At 34.7% G+C, this 26,466-nt stretch overlaps 1 protein-coding gene across 1 annotated transcript; it reads right to left on the bottom strand.

Moving 5' to 3' along the window:
- Positions 1 to 1,354: 1,354 nt before the first annotated feature.
- LOC110032484 lies at positions 1,355 to 25,836 on the bottom strand. The gene is made up of 5 exons (XM_020736132.1): positions 25,612 to 25,836; positions 25,476 to 25,527; positions 25,000 to 25,389; positions 1,740 to 2,080; positions 1,355 to 1,664 (listed from the first exon to the last, which is right to left on the bottom strand). Exons 1-5 carry the CDS (start codon positions 25,729 to 25,731, stop codon positions 1,446 to 1,448), a joined length of 1,122 nt encoding a protein of 373 aa, XP_020591791.1. The 5' UTR covers positions 25,732 to 25,836; the 3' UTR covers positions 1,355 to 1,445.
- Positions 25,837 to 26,466: the final 630 nt, after the last annotated feature.

Genomic DNA, 26,466 nt, shown 5'->3' on the forward strand with positions numbered 1-26,466 from the left:
ATTACATTTTAAATGATGTTTTAATATAGACAATAATTTTTGAATCTTTCCTCAATTTTTAACATCTCATGGCTAAGTGATTAGGGTTGTCAAAACGATTTTTTGTTCGTGAACAACTCGTATTCGGTTTGCTAAGCGAGTCAAACATGAACAAACTTTTTGAGCTTGAAATATAAACGAGTCGAACACGAGCTGAGCCTGGGCTTGCTTGTGTTCATTCGTTTACACCCCTAACTTACAATTAGCATTTTTGGATGGAAGAAATGAATAAGGGTTTGCTCTTCCCACATTCATTATTACATAATTCAAATAAAAAATAATAATAGAACATGTTGGAAGACAGATATGGAGCAAGAGAACTGAGTGTGTAAAAGGAGATGAGAGATTGAGGGGAATAGTGACCACATGCTCACCACCACCACAAACTACAAATCTTTTCTTTCCACCATCCTCAAACACCCCATCTTCCTCTCCTTACTCATTAACATAGTTTATATGTTATTATTCTTTGAAGAAATTTGTTTTATCTTAATTATTTAGGAGTGAATTTAAATGTCTATTTAATAGATAAAATGTGCTCATTTTTTTAATGTACTTTCTTAAAGGGAGAAGTAATAGAAACATAAGCTATTAATAAGACAATAATATATCTGCTATAATGGTGCTTTTATTATAATCTTAATGAGAAGAAAACTAGTATAAAGTGCATGGCATGTTGATAAAAATGAATCACAAAAGTTCAAATAAAGTAAAATCAAATTGAACAAAAATTGAGGTCAGGCAACATATATAAACACCACTAAAGCTCCAATTAATCTCATTTTTAGCCACTTTAATCAATCAACAAAACAAATTTATGATTAAAGTATTACACAATTAGCATTTTAATATATTATGATTGAAACTCTAAATTAAATATGATATTTCAAAATAAATAGGGACTATTAACAATCTATACACAGCCGTATTTACGAAAAAATATTGCGTTCAGAGTCAGAACGCAAGCTGTGCCCGAACAACGGATGCAATATATCTAAATTTGGGAAGTATCGAGTCCGGCCGTAATATTTTATATATTTACGCATGATGAGATAGTTGTATTTCTCCTGATTTCCCTAATTTTAGTATATTATACACTACTATCTTCGTGTGCTATAGAATACCAAACCTTGTATGACTCTAAAGGCTCGTTCGATTGCTTCTAAAAATCAAACATATTTGAAAAAAGAATGAGCAGTTATTTATTGAATATGAAAAATAAAACTATCATTTTTAAGAAAGAACTTGTAAAATTTAAAATCTAGACTAATATCAAACAACTGATAAATTGACAAACTTTATTTTTCAAAATATAATATATAATGTAAAAAAACCAGACAAGACCACAAAAACATTAATATTGAGTCTTAACCACATCTAATCAAAACTCTAAAAACAGTGATAATTCAGTAGTTTTCTGCAACAGGCCTGGAAGGAAAAAGCCTCAGAAGAAAAGTAGTCAAGGACCAGAGACAAACAACAGCAAGGACCTGAAAAAGAACAACCAAGGAAACCAGAGCATTTCCCCTTTCAATTACCTTTGGTGTCATTTTGGCTCCCTTCATCGAAAACATCAACTTCTCAAGAAAATATGCTCCTCTACTTAGCTGATACAATCTATAAACCTGAAAAATATTGATTCCTGGCTGAGATCCTGAGGTGAATTGGCAAGTTGAATGAGGTAATTAGTTCGCATATACCTCGAAGATGATTGGCAGTACGGGCCAGCAGGAGGATTGTCGTTTGTCAAGGTGAAGCTCAAATGCAAATTGTGCGGCGCATCCGAGAAGAAATGGTGCCACTGAGATCACTGCCGGGAGGGGGATGACAGGCCAAACAACATACACGGCGAGAACAGGAGCGACTACTTTGACGCCCATGGTGAAGAAGGCAGAAGACAAATATCCTTTGAGGCCGGTGATAAGGCTCCATTGTCTCGGGCTGAAGTTGATGTAGGGACGTTGTACGAGATCAGTAATTGAGAGAAAGACCCCAAGTCCAATGTAAAATATGACCTCCGAGGAGAAAAATGTAACTATATCTGTGGAAGCGGCAGCAATGAAATTACAATTTGATAAAAGGACTTGCATAAAGCTATAAGTGATCAAAATGAGAAACCTTGGTAAACAAGAAATAATGTAGATTCTTAACATAATAAAGACAGAAAGAAATGACCCAAGGCTACCAAAAAGAATCAAATGGTTTGAAGAGAAGAAGCATCTATATTGCACTCAAAAGATTGAAACTATATAGTGAAATTGTATACAAGAAGATGTGACTTATGTTAGGCGCCTGTATTTATAGACTTCTAAGCTAGGCTAGTAGATATTAATTAGCATAGGATCAGTCTCAACTTAAATTTAATTTAATATTATTGAATAAATAAATATTTCAAATTTTATTTGAATCCTCCAAATTTAGTCAAACACCAAGTTAAATTCCAAACTCTAGCGAAAAAACCCATCAGTATAATGCCAATAGTGCTGCTATAGTACTTACTATGGTAACTATTGATACAAATCTCCTGCCAATTCAAGTTGCCCACAAACCCACCTGCTATTATTATTATTATTATTATTATTATTGAATAATTATAAATTCCATCGCATGATACTAAATGCCAAAAACTAAAGAATCAATCCATTTTTGAAAAATTCAGCACAAACAAGTTGAACTTTCAAGTTCTATTAGCAAAACCAATAACAATAAATCAAAACTTACTAAATATTATGTCTGAATTAACCAAAATTTAATCAAAATTGACATTATAACAACTAAATAAATGTAAAGCTATTAAATTAAATATAATATTTCTCAAATTAGAATCACAGGCATGTCCTCTAACAAATAAAAAGAAAAACAACAACAACAACAACAGCCCAATTAATGAAAGAGAATCCAACAAATAAAAAAAAAATACATGTGCTCCACATAAAATTGATACTTTAAGTGATGTTTTTAAAAAGAATAAATGTGGAGATTTTAAGCAAATTTGTCTATTTGGACAAATCCAACCCTGATGAATTCATTGATTGATATTACTCGAATAAATAGACTATGGGCCTCTCCTTGATTAATCCACGAATCATCATAATCAGGATTATCTCTCAAGTGAAAACATCACTAAAATCCACCATCAATAACAAACACCATCATATAGTCTAGAATAGCTTTAGTAAAAAAATAAATGTGGAGTCACAAGGAACATGTGAAAAGAGAATGAAATCTAATGAATTGTTAGTAGGCCCATAAAACAAAGCCTAATTAAGCAGATTCTAAATTGAATTTAAACCAAAATTTCTTAAAATTTATAACTTATAGGCCTTAGTTTCAATGTGTTGTACAATTTTAAATGATCCCTCCTTCCTTACGTAAAATTTCTTAAAGCTTCAAGATTTCGATTTAAATGCATAATAACCTCATCGCCAAGCTCAAATTCCAGATGCCTCGAATTCATAGGACAAAAAAAAAAAAAAAACTTCTTGTTGCCATACCTAGTAGCTAGTTTTCTATGAATATTGACAAGTAGATCATGCTTATGCAAATGATTGTGTAAATACCAAAAATTAGGGCTAATTATCCTCATTCTAATCACCTAATAAGGTAATTAAGCCAGGTAAATACTCGTTTCCCCAAAAATAGGCTTAATTAATCTTCCCTAATTAATTAAAGGCCTAGTTAATATAACTGAGCATTTGATTGCAAAATTTAGGCTTACGATTTTGACTTACTTCATGCCTGGTTAACCAAATTAACCTAATTAAAACTCTACTATTAGGATTGATTAAGCTTTCATAATCAAGCACGAGCTTAATTAAGATATTATTATTTTTACACTTACAAAAGCGGAACATTTGATTAGGTTCAAGGCATAACTAATTTAGTTAAAGCCATGAAATTTAATTAAGATTTATATCAAGCAATAATATGAAATTTAATAGGCTATATTTCAAATTATGTCTTCTATTAGCCAGTTGCTATATTTTCAATTCATGGGTTTATGTGGAACCTAAACCATTTAAAAGGATAGGAAATAAGATAAATATTGGCATAAAGCCCTTAATAGAATAACTCCATAACCATTTTCACTCTCTCAAAACCACAACTCATGTTTCAATGGCCCATAAGAAAAAGAGCCCAAGAGTACCCTATTTCAATTTAGCCATAGTCATGGAAAGGAAAAAAAGAATACATCCCAATTCTCCAACTAAAGCTCTTCAACGACTAATTTTTTTTCTTTGAATAACGCATGTCGAACCCACCTCTCAATCACTTTGGAGATAGCCACTTGGCACTGAATTTTCTAGCAACTCACATTTCCACCTAAACGCTCATATAACTCTCTCGCTTTGGCTCCACTTCTTTTCCTAGTGTCATTCTTTTTTGTCCCCCTATACCTCTAGATCGCAACCAAGAATTACACCCACCTCCGAGTAGACAGCTCTCCCTATCATCAACTAGACCACAACAGTATGATTATTCCCACACTCACTCTATGTTTGTCTCAGTTGCTCTATCATGTTGCCCTATATCAACATCCCTTGTAAGTCTACTGTTACTACAGTTCTACTAAAAAGTGCATGTAAAAAAAATTCACCATATCCCCTAGGACTCATTATAATCCTAAAGCAACACTACTTGACCACAAATTGACTACAACTGTATGATTATTCCCACACTCACTCAATCCTTGTCTCAGTTGCTCATGGTGTTGCCCTATCTCAATTTCCCTTGTAACTCTACTCTCACTACACTTCTCCCACTAAAAAGCCCGTGTAAAAAATCTTACATAACCCCTTAGGAATTGCTATAATCCTAATACAACACTAATTTTACCAACAAAAATAGCTATGACTCCTTTAAACTCTCTCACATTCTCTTGAACCACCATGGCATAAAGCATGCCTCTTCTAGCTAGAAACTAATTGTGTGATCCTCTTAGCCTTTCCTATAAAGTAAATCCGGTTTTAGTCCATTATGACATCTATTGAGGAGAGTCTCATAACTTTTCTAACAAGAGAAAAACAACAAATAGTTTTGGCGAGATAAAATTATGTATAGCAAAATATCGGGGTTAATTCTAAATACTAGAGTTCATTTAATATAAAGATACAAAATTCTTACCACCAGATTTTCAAATCCCTTGAGATGGACGTAAATCCACCTCATAATTAATAGGTTAACAAAAAGACAAGTCCACAAAATAAACCAAATGAGCTAACGTACTTATTCTCATAATCATAAGGCCCATTATTGGAATTTCCTCATCCTTGATGTTGCATGACCAGCTTAGAGATCATTTAACGGAAGTAAGCAACCCTACTTAATTTGGTAGCACAACCTCAAACACATTAAATTAAATTTTCAATTTTCCAATTGATGTAAGAGTTAACCTAGCCTGAGTCTGGTGAACACCCATGCAAGCCTACCAATCAAATCATACATCAATTACAATAACACAAACCAAAAACCTCATGTCTTAGACACGCTTCTTCAGGTGAAATTGAAACTCATAAAAAATACAATACCTCTGAACTACAATCATCCATATTCTGTGCATCAAAACTATTCAATGAAACTAATATGGCTAAACTCGTTGATGTCAGCTTTAAAAGAACATCTTCAGCATCCATATATTTTCACTCGTGTGTGATGAAGATAACAAATAAGACAATGATGATAACAAATATAAGAGAACCCAAAATTGCTAATTAGGCTCCCTGGATCTTATCGCTCAAATACCCTTGATATTGATGGATTGAATCTGTTAGCATACATCAGATGAAAAAAATATAGAATCAAGATCATGCCCACCCTCTCAACATTCTATATTAGATTAACTGAAATCTAAATATTAAATATGAGCATAAATTAAGCTTAAGAAACCTCCTTAATTATTAGCATTCTCCCATTGGTGAGGTTAATTATGAGGATTTGCGCCCATAGAATCTTAAACGAGATCTAAATAAATTAGGATGTAATATCATGAGAAATTTGATCAAAATAGAATCCAATCTAACATAAAAAAAAACAGCTCTTGAGTTTACTCACGCATCGATGAGGCTGCAAACATAGGAATGTGGATTTTCCCGAGTGCTCAAATTTCTAGCTAGTCCATAACAAAGAATTCTCTTCCAACCTGTTGATGAATTGCTTAAAACTTAAATTACTTATGCCTAGTGTAGCTTCGAATTTAATGAACGTGAAAGCCATAACAATGAATTACAATTCACTCGAAAGGCAAAATACCAAATTTATTCCATCTATATATGTTTGGGTGGTAAATATTTTATGCTAAAATTTAGAAAGCTTGATGCTAACATTGAAAAAGCTATGGTTTTGGATTACAATTAAATAAAAAAAATCATGAAAATTGAAATAGCTTGCCAGAAAAGATGTTTAGGAACTCGTATTAAGGCCTATTAAATAAAGTGTCATAGAAACAAAATAATTCTCTAAAAATAAACTAAATGATTATGGTGTTATCAGAAAGAAGACTAGATTAATTGTCAAAGATATTTTAATCGGACAGAAGAAATAGACTTTAAAAAAACACTCGCACCGTAAGCACAACTTGAAGCTAATAAAGTACTATTGCATTTGCATACTTTTGGAGCTTCAAATTATATCAAATGGATATTAAAAGTATCTTTATGAATGGTATAAAAGAAGAGTATTGAATGTTGAGCAACTAGCTAGCTTTAAGAGCTCAAGTTAATCTCAACATATTTCCAAGTTAAAAAAGGCCATATATGAATTAAAGCAAACCCTTAAAGTATAGTACAATAGACTCCGTATGTTCTTACTTCAAAATAAATTTTATAAATAAACAAATAATATGACTTTATTTATTAAAAATGATGGATCTGATACATTTATTGTGTAAATGTTAGTTGAAGAGATATATTTTGGAGCTAAAATTAAAAAAGGTCCAGAATTTTCTTAAATGATGATTTAAGCTTACAAAAATTTAAGTAAACAAGAAAAGAATGAAATGTTTCTATATCAATTCAAGTATAAAAAAACATATAAATAAACTTGACATGGAAGGGTGTTAAGAGCGTAAATATCACATAAATCAAATACTCGGTTAGATAGGGACTCCAATGAAAAGTAAGTAGATTTAAAATGATAACAAGGTATGATTGGATCACTACTATATCTTACAACCTATCAACATATTCAGTATCTCTACTTGTGTGCATATTTTCAAGCTAATCCAAAAGAATAGAATATGATGGAAATTAAGCGTATATTTATATATCTGATATATGCTACTACATCAAGAATTTAGTATCATGGGAATAACACTTAATTTGATCTTAATAGATATTTACATTTGAAGTTTATAAACTATAAGGTTAATAGGAAAAGAAAATCAAGAACATGTTAGTTCAAAAGGCATTCCTAACTTTATGGTCTAGCATAAAATAAAATCATATTGCCCCATCCACTGTTGAAACTAAATATATAATTGCAAGGAGTTAGGTTGCTTATTGATTTTGGAATATAAGTTTATGCAATATCTACCGTGTGTGACAAGATAAGCACTATATGCATCCAGAAAACCCATACAACACTCTAGAACAAAACACAAAAATATTTGCTACCATTTTATTAGAGATAGTATGTTCATAGACGATGCAAATATTCAATTTATTGTCACTAAAAAATTAGTTGGTTGATATCTTTATAAAATCATGGAGTAATAACAGGTTTAGTACATTTAAGAATGAAACTAAGAATTATAGCATAGGTTCTTGGACTTTACATCATGTCAGTGTCACTACTATATGTGCGTACTTGTGCGTCTGAGCCTTGTGCATATTTAATTCATTGCATTTTTAGTTATATTTTATTGTTTGGTGCTTTTTAAATTTTGATAATTAGATGATTTAAAAGAAGACTTTAGGATGATATATGATAACAATACAAATCTGAAAAAAAAATTAAGAAATCAAATTCAAAACCTAAAATAGAGGATAACCAAATTGTCTGATTGTACCTGGAGAAGCCCATCATACCTGTTGAAAGTAACTGTTATAAACTAGTTTAATCAATCATGTGGATGAAGTCCAACCGTAATGTCCAATCACTATCATATTGTATGATTTGACTATGAAATTATCTATTTTCTAGCCATTAGGATGATTAGATGATGAAATAATAGTGCCATACAACCCTATCATACTATATGATCCATCTTACCAAAAAATGGCTATAAATATCACTCTATTACTTTCTCACTCACCCATTTAGCAGTTTTTTTGTGTGGAAGGGAATTTGGTGATCTTCTCGAATAAGAGATCACAGTACTAACACATCATCATCCAATACAACATGAGATCCAAGGTTCTGGAAGGACAAGGATCAATTGCCTACGAAAGATGTCAGAGTCTTCTGTTACAGACACTAGATCAGTACTTCAAGAACGCCTTTCCTATTCTGCTTAAAATCTTTTTATTGGGACTACTTACTAATTATTTATTTATTGCTCACTCTTCTTTTAGAGTTATTTACAAACCTTATTACAAATACTGAGTGCACCATTATGAGACCTACGGAGTGTAGAAAAAAATTAAGATCAGTGATTAATTCTTAGATAAATACCTCCATATATCCAATACTGATGCTGGCCCTCAGATTATTGTAATGAAATTTCACTATAACTGGCCTTCCATTAACCAGGTCACTTAACATAATCCACTATCACAACACCAGTTGCCAGTTAATGTTATGCAAAACATGTGTTATTCAACACATGCTTCGACACAATGCCATTCCCAAAATTAATGATTGTCTTAGTAAAACCACTGCAGCATATCATCTGTTACCGCATAACTCAAACTAAATTAAATTTTGCAAATTTGTTTATCCAATATACTGAAAATTTTACCTCTATTCATAATCTAAAACTCAAGCATCATCCAAACGTTACCCTAGGTCATGTGATAGCTTATATTTTGAAAGTCAAGTGTAATATGTGTCATCTCAATTAACCTAAGCATATTCATACTCGTTTATCGACCCTTCCGTCTACGTACTATTTAGTAAATAGATGTGAGTCGTCCAAGTTGTCAACAGTAAAAAAAAATTTATCCCATTAACACCAACATTTTAGGCTCCTCAAATATACTCATCTTACTCATTTCCTAAGACAATTGGATCGAACACTTATCCTTGTTAGAGCTCAAGATAGATGATCACATAGCATAAGGAACTACAACAATAGCAATAGCAACATGAAAATGATAAATTATTTTATAGTTAGTTCATCTAGATTAGTGGCTACTTTTGTAACTACCCAGACACTAATTAGAGCACCTATAAATTATTTGTGTTTGTTGTACTTTCTTTTCAGTAGTTGGATGTCCTCTACTTTTGAGATGCAGAAAGGTGGAATATTTATTTATTGTGTTTTTTATGTATATTTTTCTTATATTTTTATTATATATTTTATACCTCCACTATTTTGATATAAATTGTAATATATTTGTTTTATGTTGAGAAAATAAAAAATTTCTAAGAATTTTTTTTTTATATTTTCCTCATTTCTTTATAAGCATTAAAAATTTAAATTAAATAGAAGACATAAATTCAAGGGAGTTATATAAATCCAAAATATTTGTACACAATTAAAGTATATTTATCATCATCAAAAAGGGAAATATTATTAACCCCATGAGTTTTAATAATAATTTAATGTTTTGATATCACAAACATAATTTATTCAAGCAGATTTTACTACATATTTTTGTGCATATTTGAGTGCCAATATTTCAGTGAAATACTGGAAGAACAATAATTCATTTTTTTAGACATATATGTACATAGTAGAAGCATAACAACTCAAATGTTAGACATACTTGAAAAATAATATTGGTAATTCTAAGAGAATGTATAACTCAATGTTTGCGATGCCAATTTATATATATAATAATTTAAGAAATTGAGCAAATTAAACAAATCAAGCTTGTAAGAAAAAAGTAAATGTTGAAACTACAAGCATAAAAAAATTGAGTCTTGTATGTATGTTTCTTAGTTACAGACAATCATCATGCACGAGAACTTATATCAAAACTTAAATTTAATAAATAATTAATTTAAATTGATCATAATATGTTGTACCATACAATATATCATAATCTAATTTTTAAAATCAGATCAATTTGTTGATTAAATTTTTTTTAAATTAAAACTAATGGTAATTTACAATTAACTTGATTTCAAATGACTAAAACATCCAATTAATTTTCTTAATTAGAATAGTTTAAATTTTAAACTAATTATACTGGACGATATACATTGTACTGTATGAAAGATTTATTTAATAAAAATTATTAAGATCCTGAAATTGCGAGTAGCATGATCATACTATTAAATTTCAATAATTTGTTAAGTTCAACTTTTTTTAGAGTTTTTGAACTAATGCACTAAACATAATTTATTATGTTTAAGCCCTAAATGTGAAAAAAGATGAGATCTAAAGAGCTTAAAATCAGAGAGAAAAATTTTTATAAGAAAATTTTTAAGATTTGAAACCCCTAAAGAATAATGTTCAAGTAGTTCATACTACAAAGTTCTATTCTTTCTTTATCTATCTTATAATCCTTCAAGTTGAAAATATGAGCGGCATAAGAGCAATAATTTTGTGTTGGTGTAAAGTCTTTTGATCTCAAATTGTTTGTAAAGAACTTAGTGCCAACAATTGGTGAGCTCAAGTAGTTGTCTCCTCGTTTAGCTCGGATCAAAATTGAATTGAACCATTCAAGCCGAGCTACGAGCCAAATTAAATGATCAAATCTATTTTGATCTATCCTCGGCTCAGATCGGGATTGAAATAAATTCTTATGTATATTTTCATATTTAACACCAAAACTTTTAATTTTACAAGCATAATGCATTGTCAGCTCGGTTGGTGAGGGATTTTTTGCTTGAGCGGAATTGCAGGGGTTCTAATTTCCTCTTTTCACAAAAAATTGTATTTTTTTGCTGGTGAGTTAGCCTAGGCGAGTTTAAGCTAGACCAATTTGGTTCACGAGCCAAAAATGACATTCGAGCCGGCTCGAAAATTGGATCGAGCCATAACGGATCAGATCAAAATTTAGTAGGATTGATCCACAATTCGATTCAATCTAGTTGAAAAAATTTCGATCGGGACCTAGATCGGCTCAAAATCGGATCTTTCACACCCGTAAGAGTAGGGCTTCTCCATTCCCTGTTAAAAAGAGAGATTTCTCCTAATAACCATGGCAGAGGAGAGGAGCATAACTCTCAAGTTGAGGACTCAAGGTGGGAACATATGCATTGATGTTGAATCATAATAAATAAGTTTAAGTTTCTTTACTCTTAATTTTTCATAATACCCTCTATACTTTAAAATGCTTCACATTGCGATATAATTGTAATTGTTCTGATGTCTAAAATTGTTGATTTAGAAGATGATTTTATGAAAATTTGAAGCACGATTGAGATAACTAGTTGTACAAGCTAAAAATAAATAAATAATATTTGCCTTTGTATTGGGTTACTTCAGCACAATAAATCTATAATTTTCTTTTAATAAAAAAGATATATTTTTTGTGTTGCCACAAAGTTTAGTTTCAAATTAAGAATATATATATATATTTTTTAAACTAAGTTAGCTAGTATTTTAAAATTACATACCAACTTAACTTTAAACCTAAGAGTGAAATTGACATCAAGAAATGCATCTTTGAGATCCATTACATACAATCACTTATATCAAAAGATTAAAGCGTCACCAAAAATACACCAAGCCACATCGTGAATACCAATAAGTGGCATATGGATTAAATCCCCGCGGATCAACCACTAGATGATCCTAACAAGTATAAGTCCAAAAAATCATGATTATAAAAATATCCTTTAGACACTAGAACGATATGCACTATAATAGGCAAACATAAATTTTGAATATGGATCACACTGTTAAGTGGAAGATCCCAATGTGAGCAAATGCCATAACAAAATTGATAACAAAGAGAGATGGGCTTCCAGGTGGATGGGCTGGAGAAGAATATTTTTATGATATAAATGGGTTTTAATAAATTTCATATGATGGCGTTGGATGAAATGGACTTTGGAAAAGTAGGTTTCCAAAAGTGATGAAGAGTAGGACAAGGCTAGTTCCAGTTTCTTTTTTTATGGCGGGGATCTGATGGAGATGACCTATGGGGCTTAGAATGGAGTGGAGATTAAGATGCAGGTGTTGAAAAGAAAAAAAGAGGGCGGTGGTGGGGGTGGTGGAGGCGGAAAGGCTGGAAGCTATAATTTGGATTGTTCTAAGGAAGCTTTAAAAGGTAGAATTCATCTATATGGTGTGAAGAAATAGAGAGAGGGAACTCTAGACATAAAGAGGATATAAATAAAAGGGAAAATAATAAATGGAATGTAAAAATATAATCATACAAGTAGATGAGCTTACCCTCACCAAAAGAAGGGGAATACGAGAACCAAGAAGCCAACCATCAGAAAATAGTCATTAAAAAATTCTGAAAAATACAATTCTTCAAAATCAATTTAATTCAACGCAATCTGATATTTACTGTCATTCCTATTAAAAGATGAGATTTGGATACATTTGATCTATAAAAATGATCAAAAATACAACATTGAGGGTCAGCTATAGTGAATTTATCTCGTGGCCAAAATTTTCAAATCCATGGATCCAATTGAGAACTTCAGTCTCACCAAAGAAGGGGAGAACTAACAAGCCAACCATCAGAAAATAGTCATTAGGAAAATTCCAAAAGAATATGCTTCAAAGTGATTTTAATTCATCACGGTCGGATATTTTCTGTCATTCCTATGCAAATAAGTAGGATTTGGATACATTTGATCGATAAAAATGATGAAAAGACAAAATTAAGGGTCAGGTACAGGGAATGTATATCGTGCCTGAATTCTTCAAATGCATGGATCCATTTGGAAAGTTCAAATATTATTTCAAGAATCTTCATAAAAACATCAAAACATTAAAATAGACGCTGCTGGAATCAGAGTCAAGACATTGACCACTGACTTACATGGCAATGTGGCAGTGATCAGGAGAAATTTAACCTCGGCTTGCTTTGGTGGACCAAGATTAGCTAACTTGTAAGGTCACCTTTTCGCATGATTATATGGTACAACATTATTACATCATCATTACAATTCCTAGAAAATAAAAAAAAAACAAGAACAAAATAGAAGTACTAAAATTAAATTGAGCACATTGACAGAAAGAAAGAGGCCATCCATTCAATCATGCATCATTTTCTTTCATTTGCTATTATTTCTCACTAATTTCCCATCCTTGTGTTGAATAAAAAATGAGGAGTAGGTTCATCCTTGGGGATCCTTTGAAGCTAGATCTGTCTACTTTCAACCTAAACAGACGCTTGATGGCCAGAATAGTTGTGGAAAGGGATATTACTTTACCTAATGTTACTGAAGTTTGGCTGAGCATAACCCATAATGGTTATTGGCAACAAATTGTCATGAAGCACAGACCCCCATATTGTACCCATTGTAAGTTGTTTGGTCATGTCCTTGATAAATGCCACAAGTTTCATCCAAATTTGAAATCTAAGATTCAAGTGAATAAGGATGGGTCTAACCCCACTGCTCTGCATATTTTAGTCCACATGGGGAGGATACTACCAGAAAGAAGGTGTATGTTGCCCCTGAGGACCCCCTGACACTGTTGTTACTGTTACTGCGAGTGATGTGATGCTGACACCTTCAAACCCCATAGAAAACAATACTGATGGACTATTACCTACAAATGATAGTGTTCAAACTGATAATCAAGAGAACCTCATAGCTCCACTTCTTCAGAAAGTATCCGGTGTAGAGGCAACTCATACTTCACATATACTATAACCTATTGTGGGTACTACGGTTGATATTCCTTCTGCTTCAGCTCTACCACCCCATCAGACTAATTCTTTGGAAGAGGAATGACAGGTCTATTCCAGGAGGAAGAAGAAGAATGGACGCCAACTCCGGCTCGGGAACATATTGGATGATACATTGGTTACTACCGACAATGACAATCATCTTACCAGCTTATTAGCTTGCTCCTTCCCTAGGCCTAAAGGCAGAGGCAAGACCAAATTGGAACGCTCTCTAAGACCAAATTGGATCGCTCTCTAACCACCTGATACTATGTATTTCGACACTGTTAGGCTTTTTATTTAAGTATCTAATGTATTTTTCTGTTTTTTTTCTAGTTTTGGAGCCATTTGTGGTTTTTGTGCGGGCAGGGTGTCATGCTTGGGCCCTCCCACACATTGTATTTATATCTTTCTTTCTATTTAATACATTAACCTTTCTGGACTTTCAAAAAAAAAAAAAAATCGATAGTGAAAAATCGAAAGTGCAGCAATCAACTACTAACCAAAAGACATGTAGTAAAGCTCCTATACAATGAACATTGACAGTACCATTTGAAAATAAAGAGAAAAAAACGAATAAGAAAAGGGAACGACTACTCCCTCTAAACTAACAAAACCAAGAGGTGAAAGTCAAAGAGCTCACACTCTTCAAGAGAAAGTAAATAAAGAATGCAAATTTTAAAAAAAGCATATTGCAAAGATTTTAAACATGCACTCAAGATGGGTATCCACAATCATGTCATCTACTGCATACAGACCAGGTAATAACCAGAATTAATATCCATCTGGCTCAGGATTTGCTTTCTCTTCAGTGATGGGGTGTAAAAAGGCTACCAAAATGTTAAGCTCGCCCTTCCTAAAAACTAACTAGACCATCTCAAGAAAAGGAAAAGTTAAATGTCATTTCAATTTATCAAATCTATGAACATAAAGTAGTGTTAGAAGAGAAAGAAGATAAATAAGAATCTCATCTCAAAGAGTAACACATTGAGCGACCAAATTTCTCTAAGCTATGGATGGAGTTCAATAGATATGTTACGCAACCAAAAATCCCATTAAAAATCCCTACCAAATAGAGGGCGATCTTTAAAAGTTAGTTTGTGCTCTTGTCAAATTCTTGATCAAAAGGAAATAAAATGGAACGTTAAAGACTAAGATGCATGAACTCAACTCTCTTGAAAAGCACGAAGAACCATTTCAACAATAAATTAAACTAAAATAGTATATGGCCAATCTCCAACTTGATCCGAAATCAAATGAAGCTAAAGAAAAATCTATTTAAATCCTTTGTGGTGAGCAAATGTGGGAACATTCCTAAGCCCCCAAGAAAGTCCTATCAGTTAAATCTAAAAGGCTAAAGGAGCCCCTCAATCTTTAAAAGAATCATGTTATATGGCATTACCCATCATTGGCATGAAAAACTTCAATTCGCCAACAAGGAATATAAAGATGAGCAAATGATCTCCAACATTAACTTGCACTAATGATTGCAGGTGAGTAAACGTAAACAAAGGAGAGGGAAGCAAATCCTTACTGCATAATTAAAGAGAGGCAAAGATAAGAAAAAAAATTAGAATCAATGAAAACTCATACTAAAAGATCCCAATAAATTCAAAAAGGCTCCCAAATTAGTGTGAAATACAATGTTATAATTCATCTCTAAAAATTGCCAACATTACTAAGCATCTACAATGGCCTCATAAATGTTTAAAGGCAACATAGTTATGCTCATCAAAGATTTACAAAACCTTGAGTAGTATGAGGCATTCTTCGTGATGCGGAATATAAAAGAGGCTCTCCTCTATGATCACCTTCAACAATAAAAAACTCTTAGGGATGAATAAACATGATTAACCACTCCATGTCATGACAAAAAGTAATAGAATTCAAAAGAATTAAATATTAATTGACCCAGACTCTTCTATTAATCTTGTGAGTCATAAGATGCTTTAATCATTGTCTCAAAGTTCAATATCTCAACAAAGGCAAAGTGTTTCTCTAAGGTTTAAATGAGGGGTAAAGAACCATAGAATTCCTTAATTTAACTCTTTGATTTGGGAAGCTCTATACAAAGGCAAAATTTTATGTGATTAACTCTTATAATTCTTTCAAAGCACTCTTCGAATGACCATGGGATCTGTGACTATGGCATCATGTCTTCTAATCTTCAACTATGTATGAAATACAATCTGATTGGAGAGAAACACCGAATAGATAATAATATGCAATCATTCACCGTACATGAGGTTAAAAAATATAGTGATAAAAATCATCACCAAGTAGTCAAAACGCACCAAACCTCCAAAAAAACAAATAAAAATACAAAAATACTTAAATCTTACTAAGCATAATCCTTCTCTATTAGCCAACAAGTTCCCTAGACTCAGAATGACAGAAAACCACAGCCTAATTAACTAACACAATTGCTGAAGAAAGCCTTGAACTTCCCAGTGCGAAGAACTGAATCCCAAAATTATGGGAGCATCATGGCAATAAAAGCCATGCCACCTAATCAAGCAAAGACAGAAACATCCTCCTTTAATATTGATGTAAATAATTTATAAGATCTTCTATGTCCCTCTAAAGAAAGATTGTGATGAGCATGCAACTTTTTTCTACAAAATAGAAAGGAAAATCTGTCCATGCCATTTACTATTTAAAATGGTAAAATGAAAATCTGGAAGAATTACACCAATAATAGTCCCTCAATATAGCTTGCTCACTCTAAGAAGCCTCGGCAAAAGGTAAATACTTCAAGAAAACAAATGAACACGATCAGCATTTCAAAAAGCTATGGAAAGGAAAGCCTCATTGGCTTCTTGATTGTCTCAGTATAAATGTTAAAAATCTGAGAGGTCACAAGAAGTGATATTGGAGTTAACCCAAATCATAACGCAAGATACAATTTTATTACTGACTTAAAACAGTGTTACAATGAAGACTCAACAGAAAGAAAGACAACACACAAATCTACAGTGCAAAACAAATTATCACAAATAGAGACTAAACAAAAAAGACGCAACCACTGACGAGAAGGGAGTCCAGAGAGGTGGTGTGAGGTCGGCGGCAGCGATGAAGGCCAGAGGAGTGTTGGGCTGAAGTGGCAGCAAATGGCGGCCTGCAGGAGGCAAGGTGGCGGCACAATGCCTGCAGGGGCAAGGAAGATGTGTTTTATTGGGGCAAGATGAAGACACAATGCATGTAGAGGCAGAGAGTAAAGAATGTGGTCTGCGAGGGGCAACAAGGCCTATGGGGTCAAGGGGCAAGGATGGCGGTTCGCGCTGAAGATCAGAGACACAAAGCCACAGGGCTGCCAGGAAGAGACCTGCAACTGCCAGGAGGCGTTGGGAAGGCTGGAAGGCTACTAGAGGGAGGCAGCAAGTGCAGAAAGTGGGGGTGGTCGGCTGTGGGAAGCAATATCGTTGGTTGGTGCTGGTTTAGAGCTGTTGGAGGGTGGTCGACTGGCTATAGGAAGGGGTGTGTGCTGGCTACCGAAAGGAGAATTAGGGGTTGCGGCCTACAGGGAAGAAGCAGAGAGGAGACTAGGAGCAGCGGGGACTGCGACTGCAGGGGCTGCAACTTGCAAAGGAGCTAGGAGGGGGGCCTGCAGAGGAGCTGGAGGAGGACCTGCGGAGAAACTGCAGGGAGGTAGCTGGAAAGGGCCAGCAGGGGTTGCATTTTGTCGAGGAGCAGGACGAAGTTGGATGGCGGAGATAATCACCACCTCAAACAAGCTTACAGCCGGAGTACCTCCTTTGTCGTCGGATATAACCCTTAAGAAGGGAAACCACTAAGAAATTTTTGAATTCAGATTCAAAACAAGACCCCTAACTCTGAACACATCATCCCCTATTTATAAAGTGGCTAGACTAATTTTAGGTAATACTTAAAATCGGAAAGAAGGATAAAATATAGTCAAGATTTCAGATTTTAGGAAATGTTTTAAAATAAGAAAGGATTTAAAATAGGAAAGAAGAACAAGATATAATAAGCATTTTAGATTTTAGGAAAGGATCAGAAATATGTAAGTGTTAGGAAGGAAGGCTGAGGGGGAGAGAAAGGAAAGCTGAGGGTGAAGAGAAAAAAGAAAGGGGGAAAAGGAAGGAAGGAAGGAAAGAAGGAAGGAAGGAAGGAAGGGGGGGATTGCGCAGTCGGTGTTCCTCTCTCCCCCGAGGACCAGCCGGTCCAGCAATGTTGGTCTGAACCCAGGCCAGTCCTCCATAGCCTCGCATCAATGAGCATGAAATTTCTTACTATAAGTTAGAAAAGAAAATTAGCCTATGTCATCAACCAAATGGAGAACTGACAACATTGAAAAGCTTACACTAATAGTAATCCATAAATACTTCACCGACTCTAAGAAACCTCATCAAACAAGTCCCACTTGAGCAAGCAGATGAACAAGCTTGTCATTTTAAAAACTTTGGAAAGGAAATCACATTCAAGTACTTTATAGTACATGGGAAATTGGCCACATGGAGTCTCAAGTAAGCTCAATCTTTGTGCCCACCATGAGACATGTGTTATGCTATTCTAAGTGATAAAGTTAGTTCATTGGATCTAAAGACAACCCTAAAGATTCAATTTTTTATTCAAAAGGGCCCCTATAGAGTTTAAAGATGGGTAGTCAAGCTCCTATCAATGAACTCGCACAAATCAACTTGGGCATGAAGAATGGCTTGGCCATGGGCCTACTTTTGTCTATATATTAGAAGAAAGAAAAATTTTAAAAATTATTACTCCGTGATTATAAACCATGCTTAAAATTATATTGCAATGTCTAGCATTCTCTAACCCTCGTAATCCAGAAACTCTTCATCAAGCCCAATTATCATCTGTCAATCAGATGCCACGATGAATAAGGTCTAAACTTAAAGACAAAGTAATCATCAAACCAAAAAAGAACATTGAAATTGGTTTCATTTCGAGAGAGATATGCCGATTGAATTGGAATAAAGAATGTGGTAGAACACATAATCAAAACATATCTTGAAATGCGATATATCTAGTTAATAGATGTCTAATTGAACTATAATCAAATCAAGATGGTGTTAGAGGACAAGATGAACAAATACATCCGTAATCCTATTAATGTTCCTATTGCTACAAGGCGATGTCTTCCTGTTTGAAAAATGTTGAGTCACCTATCAAAGACTGATGCAAATCTTTGACAACCTCATATAAAAACAATTAGTATTATATCAATGATTTGGTTATCAATACTAGAATTAGTAGTGAGTATGCAAATGATCTTGGGATCGTACTAGGAAGAATTCAAAAATCGTACATCAAAATAAATCTTCCAAAAATGTTTTTGATAATTCATCTTAAAAAAAGTTAAACTTTGGTGTATGACTGACGAGGGGCTAGGGAGAGGACCGGCCGGTCCTCAAGGAAGGGGAGTTGCCGCCCCCCTCCTTCCTCTTCCCTCCTTTCCGCTTTCTTTCCTTTCCATCTTTTCTTACTTTCCTTCCAAGATCTTTCCTAATTTAAATCCTTTGCTAAAACTGAAATTTGATTTTTATTCTCCTTCCTAGTTTAAAACATTTCCTAAAATTGAAATTTGACTTTTATTCTCCTTCATAACTTAAACATTTCCTATAAACAGAAATTTAATTTTTATTCTTCTTTCTAATTTAAACACTTTCCTAAAATATGAAATTTGATTATTCCTTATTTTAAATGTTTCCTAAGATAGGTTATGTTTATTTATAAATAGAAGAGATTGTGCTTTGAGTTAGGGGGCAATTTTATGAAATATGAATTCAGTTTTGTCTAAGTATTTTACTTCTTGAGGTATGTATCTGACGCTAAGATAGTGCTCCAGCTGTCCATTGTCCGAGGTGATGATAGTCTCCACGGGTTCAGGTGGTGCTCCAGTTGTAGCGATCCGACCGAGATATTTATCTCTCCATCCATCCTCCTGGATGTTGTTCTACTTCTTCCATAGCAGCCCTATCTCTACGACCTTCACCGCAGCCGTCAATCCAGCCTCTGAAAACGTTCCTACACCTCTCTAGCTGTGGTTCGATGTCGTTACCATCGCCACTCATGTTGCAGGAAGAAATTACCTTTGAAGAGATGACACAAAAAGAAGTTACCTTCGACCGAGACCGAGTCGAAGGGGAAAGAGAAAAGAGGATCTGAATACCTTTCATAGGGATAATTTCAACAATGAAGAAGATAGGCCACGGTATTTTGAAATGGAGGCCTAAAGAGGGATACCTGCGTCCCTCACAGGAAACTTTCCGAGAAGAGACGTCATTTGGAGGGCACCAAGACTACGGGATCAAGGTAGATTTACTTAAGTTTGAGGGTAGCATAGATCCGAATGAATTTATCGAATGACTATAGGCAGTTGAACAAATCTTCGAATACAAAGAAATGCCTGAAGAGGGCGAGTCAAATTAGTTGCTATCAAATTGAAGAAAAGTGCTTCCCCATGGAGAATGTACAGCGACAAAGGAGGCGAGAAGGCAGCGAAAAGATTACTAAGTGGGAGAAGCTGAAAAAAACTATGCAGAAGGTATCTTCCCTATCATTACCTCCAAGACATGTTTTTGAAACTCTACAATCTGTGGCAGAGAGACCTTTCATTGGAGGAGTTCACAGCTCAGTTCGACCACTTATAGTTGAAGTGCGACCTGACAGAGCTAGAGGAGAATACAGTAGCCAGAAATTTTGGGGGCTTAAAGCCTAGTATTAGCAATGTGGTGCACTTACAGGCATATTGGATATTGGGGGATATCCAAACACTAACATTGAAAGTAGAAAGATAGCAAAAGCAGAGCCGACAACCACCCATAGTTGGAGACACCAACAGGAGGACGCCTCAGAAAGTTGAAAAAATTGGTTTGAATACGAAGAAAGCCAAGCCTAGTGAGAAGAAGCCGACTGCAGTGCCAGCCAGAAAATGCTTCAAATGCCACGGATTATGGTAAATAGCTTCCAGTTGTCGGACGAGCAAAGTTGTATCTTTTATCGAGTAGGGCACGTGGGAGAGATTAGCGAGGAGCCGGAAGCTGAAAAACAGGGTGAGAAGTATTAAGCTTCCACCAGATGAGGGAGAGAAATTGTGATTCGACGGATTCTTCAAGCCGAGTACACGAGGCATCCATTGTGGCTTTGCCACAATATTTTCTACACCCCCGTACAATGAACAAAAAGGTATGCATTCTTATCATGGACAACAGTAGCAGTAATAATGTGGCATCGACCCAGATAGTAGAGAAATTGAGACTCAGAACTCAGAGATATTCCCAGTCATATTCACTAAAGTGACTGAAAAAGAAAAAAATAAGATCAGTATCGACCGACAATGCCTAGTAGAGTTTTCAAGTAGGGAGTCAGCTACAAAACTAGGTATAGTGTGATGTGGTCCACATGGATGCCTGCCACCTTTTGGTAGAAAGACCGTGACAATTTGACCGGAAAACTCAACACGATGGATTCAGAAATACATATTCCTTCACCAAGAACGGCAAAAACCTCATTCTACTTCCTTTCGTAACACCCGCGAAGACAGGAGCCCTTGCCAGTAGAATAGAGGGATCAGTTTTAGTGACAACCTATTCTCTATCATCATGGCCACCACCATGCAAGAGATTATAGTCCCAGGAGATTGGACCGAGAGGAAGATACACTCGCAAGTGCGTTGGGAGGCAGTACAGTCTGCAGTGGGATCCAAGTGCTTTCATGATTAAAGAAATGGGATTAGAAGCTTCGACATGTGAGGTTGAAGCTCGCCCAACCCCAGGAGACTGACACGAGGCTCAAGAGAGGATCGGTCGGTCCTCAAGCAAGCTGGCCTGCCAACCCCTCCTTCCTCTCGCCTCCTGTCCTTTTTCCCTTCTTTCATTTTTTTCCTTTCCTTCTTTTCTTACTTTCCTTCCTAGGCCTTTTCAAATTTAAAACATTTTGCTAAAACTGAAATATGATTTTTTGTCTCCTTTCTAATTAATTTTTTTTCCTAAAACTAAAATTTGATTTTTCTTCTCCTTCTTAATTCAAAACATTTCCTACAAACTGAAATCTAATTTTTATTCTCCATCCTAATTTAAATCATTTTCTCAAATCTGAAATCTGATTACTTCTTATTTTAAATAATTCCTAAGATAGGTTATGTCTCTTTATAAATAAGAGAGGTTGTGCTTTGAGTTAAGGGGTTGTTTTATGAAATTTGAATTCAATTTTGTCTTAGTATTTACCCTCTTGAGGGTTGTATTTGATGTTAAGGCAGTGCTCCGGTTGTCCCTTGTCCGAGGTGGCGATCGTCTTCATAGGTGTGAGTGGTGCTCCGGCTGTAGCTCGACCCCACCGAGATATTTATTTCTTCGTCCATCCTCTCGGCTATTATCCTACTTCTTCCACAGAAACTCCACCCCTCTGGCTTTCGCCGCAGCCGCCAATCTAGCCTCCGACAGCGTTCATGCACCTCTCCAGTTGCATTGCGACGTCATTACCATTGACACCCTAGTTGTTACTGCACAAAACAGAAAGGATTTACTGTTTTTTGCAATTCCAACTGGCCCCATTGCCTTAACCCCCCTTGTCCTCATTGCTCTCATTGTCCCAACCCTCCACCTTCGCTGCCTCAACACGCAACGCCTTCGCTTTATTGTTTTCCTATTGTCTAGCAGCCCCAAACAACAATCGGTTGCAGTTTTGACTGCCGTCCCAAGCTATCTTGTTGTTTCAGCGGCTTCCCATAGCTACATTTTTCTTTCCTCAACCACCAACTGTCGTCCAACAGCCTCCGTCCCTACGTCCCTCAAGGACGTCTTTTATTGTTATGTTGTCATTTTGTTTGTCGTCTATTTCCTGCTTTCCTGTATCGTGTTTGAAATATGTTTGGAATTCAGAAATAATATTTGCGTTTCCATTTTGGTTTGAGTTAACTCCGATATCAATGACATAAGTGCATTGAAATCAATATCTAAAATTAAAGAAAACATAGAGATTTCATGACTCCAAGATAGAGGGGCATACATAAAGATGTTTATCTCTAACCTCTTAGGTGAGTATTAACATATTTGCTTTTCAATTATCCTTTGATAGCATAAAGCAGCACTTAACGCATTCTACAATACTTACAGTACTAATCCCAACAAAAAACTCTAATGCTATATACAGTTGATTGTCAAAAATTCCACTATATCAAAATAATTAAGATGAAAATAAAATACTCTTTAACATATTAGTTGATGGTTGATAGTGTTTGAATTAAAAGATTCATGAAGAAGCATCACAGTTGCTTGAAAGTTGGAGCACTATATAATTGATCCAATAGACCCCTTTGTGTTCCTCACGATAGTAGTTTATCCTCGATTTCACTAACTATTTCTCTAAGTCAATTAAAGCAATTCCACTAAAGATTGTAAAGACGTACAATGTGAGGTTTTTAAGACTGCATTGTCTACTGATTTGGGGCACCACACCAACTCATATCCCAATTATGTTATGATCTTTAAAAGCACAAGAATCTATTATTTCGGTGACAGACATAAGACATATTGGTATCACTCATTTATATATATATATATACAACAACTAACAAAAATCTTTTGGAAAAATAAGAGAGAATGGCATCTCAAATTAAACTTCAATGAGCATATCGTAAAAATTAAATTTAGATGCAAATTATTCCATTCAGGCTCCCCTCTATAGGTTGAGCAAGCTTTCTTCTATATTTATTTTCAATATAAATTCACAAAAGAATAAAAATATTCATCTATGGCTTAAGGAACTTGAAGCCCTAAAAAGAAGCCAGCAAAAGTTATAAAGCAATAAGGCAAGCATGACAAAATCTAATGATCTTATGTTTGACCTAAGCATTTAGGTAAGGGAATTAGTCCTCATGCGTGAAATTTATAATCTTTACGCCAACATTATTGCCAAATTTGGATAAAATTGGGAAGGACACTTCCTCATTCCAAAAGAACATAAACCAGAAGCCTGCTAAGGTATTTGCCTCAATTATAGGTAACCAAGCAATAATCCAAACAAAACAAACCCGAATATCAAACTATCCATATTGGATGAACATTCTCGACCAATATACTAAGATTAAGAAGTAAACTAGATAAACTATTATCACTCCAAAAATCTCAGAAAAAAAAGTGGGGTTGCCTCCTAAAATTCTACTAGAAAGGGGGCAATTTGTTATAAATCCTCTTTAAAGCAATTTAATTTAGCCTTATGGTTGCAATCTTTTAAACAAATTGGCAACCCATGTTCAGGATCAAGTAAAACTACTCATGATAACTACAAATCCTCACAACCAACAAATCTAAAGGTCCGGCTACTTTATTAATTCAATGTGCTCCAATAGCAGAATCAACAGAAGAATTATAAATTTAACATGTCTAAGAACTAGGATAGAAAATTAAGTCCCAATTCAAAATGCTCAATGATCAAAGTAGCAGCCTCCCAACTCAAACGCCCTAAAGTTGGGTGATCATGTCAATTTGGCAAAGGTTCAATAGCTGAATTGACACGACCTTCAACAAATCCAAGGACTATATTACACCTTTCCCAAGTCAACAAGCCCAAGAGCTGATTAATAAAATCTCTTAACACATAAATTCACCTACTTTTCCGATTATACGAGTCCCGAAAGCCTAGCCAACATATGAGACTGAATTCAACAAGTCTAAGAGGTTGAGCTTCAATAAGAAGTCCTAGTTAAACCAACCCAAGGACCAAACTAACCACTTAATTCATAAGCTAAAAGCTTAGCTATCACGTCAGTTCAACAAGCTATTATAGCCATGTTGCACAACATTCACTAGAAAAAATTGAACCTTATGTCGTCCCAATTCAGCAAGCCCGGATCGAAACCAAAAAAGCTAAATAATTCTTCCACTTGCCAAACCAAAGAGATCATGAAATTCAAAAACATGCAAACATGAAAGCATAAAAATCATGTATTGATTCATGAACCAATATGAAACTATGCCTGTCAATGATCTGTCCAATTGTTTTATAAGCAGTGTTAAATCAAATGAATTAGACATGGAAGGCAAGAAAAGGTTTAAAAAAATCAACAACTTTCAAATACCTGTGAAGACCTCATTCTTCACAAATGCTTCAATAGCATTGTTAAGAAAAAACTGCGGAAGTAGTAACGACGATATCAATGCTACTGGGGCGACAACCCAAATCATAGAACCCTTTCCATCTTCGAATGGGGAAGACACCAAATTCCTTGCATCAAGGAGTTGGTAGCTTAATCCACAGAAAGAAACACATCCTGATTTGCCACGGAATGGGTCCAAGCTGATCCTTTCAGAGGACTCTAACCTCCTAGTACCTGCAAACTCTTTTATACTCTCTGCGCTCTTAACTTCTAAATTAGGCGATGGGGAAGATACCACATTTTCCCCGGGGCAACTATCTGAATTAGGCAAGTAGGACATTACCTTCACTGGAGCAACAATAACAGAATCCCCTGCGAGAGAAAAACAAAAAAAGACTAAGCTACACAATGATTACACGGAAGAAGACCATAGTCGTTTCCTGGATAGGATTAAGCACCTCTTGTGATGTTCCAAGACCTAATTCTGTTTTTTCTGTACCTAAAATTACCCTAGATCAAGAAAGAAAGCATCAGAAATCGTAGGAGAACAGGTGATTCAGGAGAAGGTAAAGCAGGGTAGCGAATAACTCTTACTGCTGACAAATGATGGAGAGAAGTGGAAACGATTCTGCTGCTCAGAGAACGTGGAGATGAACGAGAGGAGGGAGAAGGAATGGGACTGTGGGGAGTGAAGCAAGCGGCCGGAGAAGGCATTGGGGTCGGCTTCGTCGACGGTGACTTGAGCTTACTGTAGAGTGGGTTCAGAGTTCGAACGCTAAGACCCTGTTAGATGGAAACCTTAAAAACCACGGCATTATGCCAAGCCTCGACAGCTCTAGGTTTGATTTAATTTGAATAGGATTTAGTAAATTTTGTAAATTCAAAATTTTGAAATATTGAAGAAATTAAATTTAAAAGATTATTTAGTATGTGAAAAATAAATTTTTATAAAATTGAATTTTTTTTTTTTGAGAATTTTAATAGGGTTTACTAGTATCTTTCTTCTCAAATATTTCAACTTCTCTAAATCTGATTAATCTGACTTCCTAAGATATTTGATAAATCTTGGATTTAAGGCAAAAGGAATGCAAAATGGGATTTAAGAATACTTAGGATTTACACGATCAATTTTTGCCATTGGGCAGGTTTTAGCATAAATTCTGCTTAAATCCTGCTTAAAAGCGGCTACCAAATATACACCAAAGAAGAAGTTGTGGCTAAATGGTCTCGTAAATACGGGATAGTTTTTATTAATATAAAAACAACAGATTTACAACATGTTTCGGACAACTGTAGCTTTTTGAAAAACTTATGTGAAGCAATTGTCCTAAGAAGCTACTGAGCAGAAATTGTAACAGGGAAGATGTGTGTTTGTTTGTTTGTTTTGTACTCCTATGCAGCAGCAGTTGTGTTGTAGCTATTTATAATAAAAAAAAAACTTTTTGTCAT

Source organism: Phalaenopsis equestris, unplaced genomic scaffold (genome assembly GCF_001263595.1).
Source record: "Phalaenopsis equestris unplaced genomic scaffold, ASM126359v1 Scaffold000951, whole genome shotgun sequence".
In the NCBI taxonomy this organism is placed as follows: Eukaryota; Viridiplantae; Streptophyta; class Magnoliopsida; order Asparagales; family Orchidaceae; genus Phalaenopsis; species Phalaenopsis equestris.

Bases quoted from the DNA above. Each gene is read 5' to 3' on its own strand.
- LOC110032484 (XM_020736132.1), bottom strand. From the start codon at position 25,731: ATGCCTTCTCCGGCCGCTTGCTTCACTCCCCACAGTCCCATTCCTTCT. The intron at 25,528-25,611 runs GTAAGAGTTATT...TTCTTGATCTAG, and splicing joins CTCTCCATCATTTGTCAGCA to GGTAATTTTAGGTACAGAAA. The intron at 1,665-1,739 runs GTATATGCGAAC...AATATTTTTCAG, and splicing joins TACTGCCAATCATCTTCGAG to GTTTATAGATTGTATCAGCT.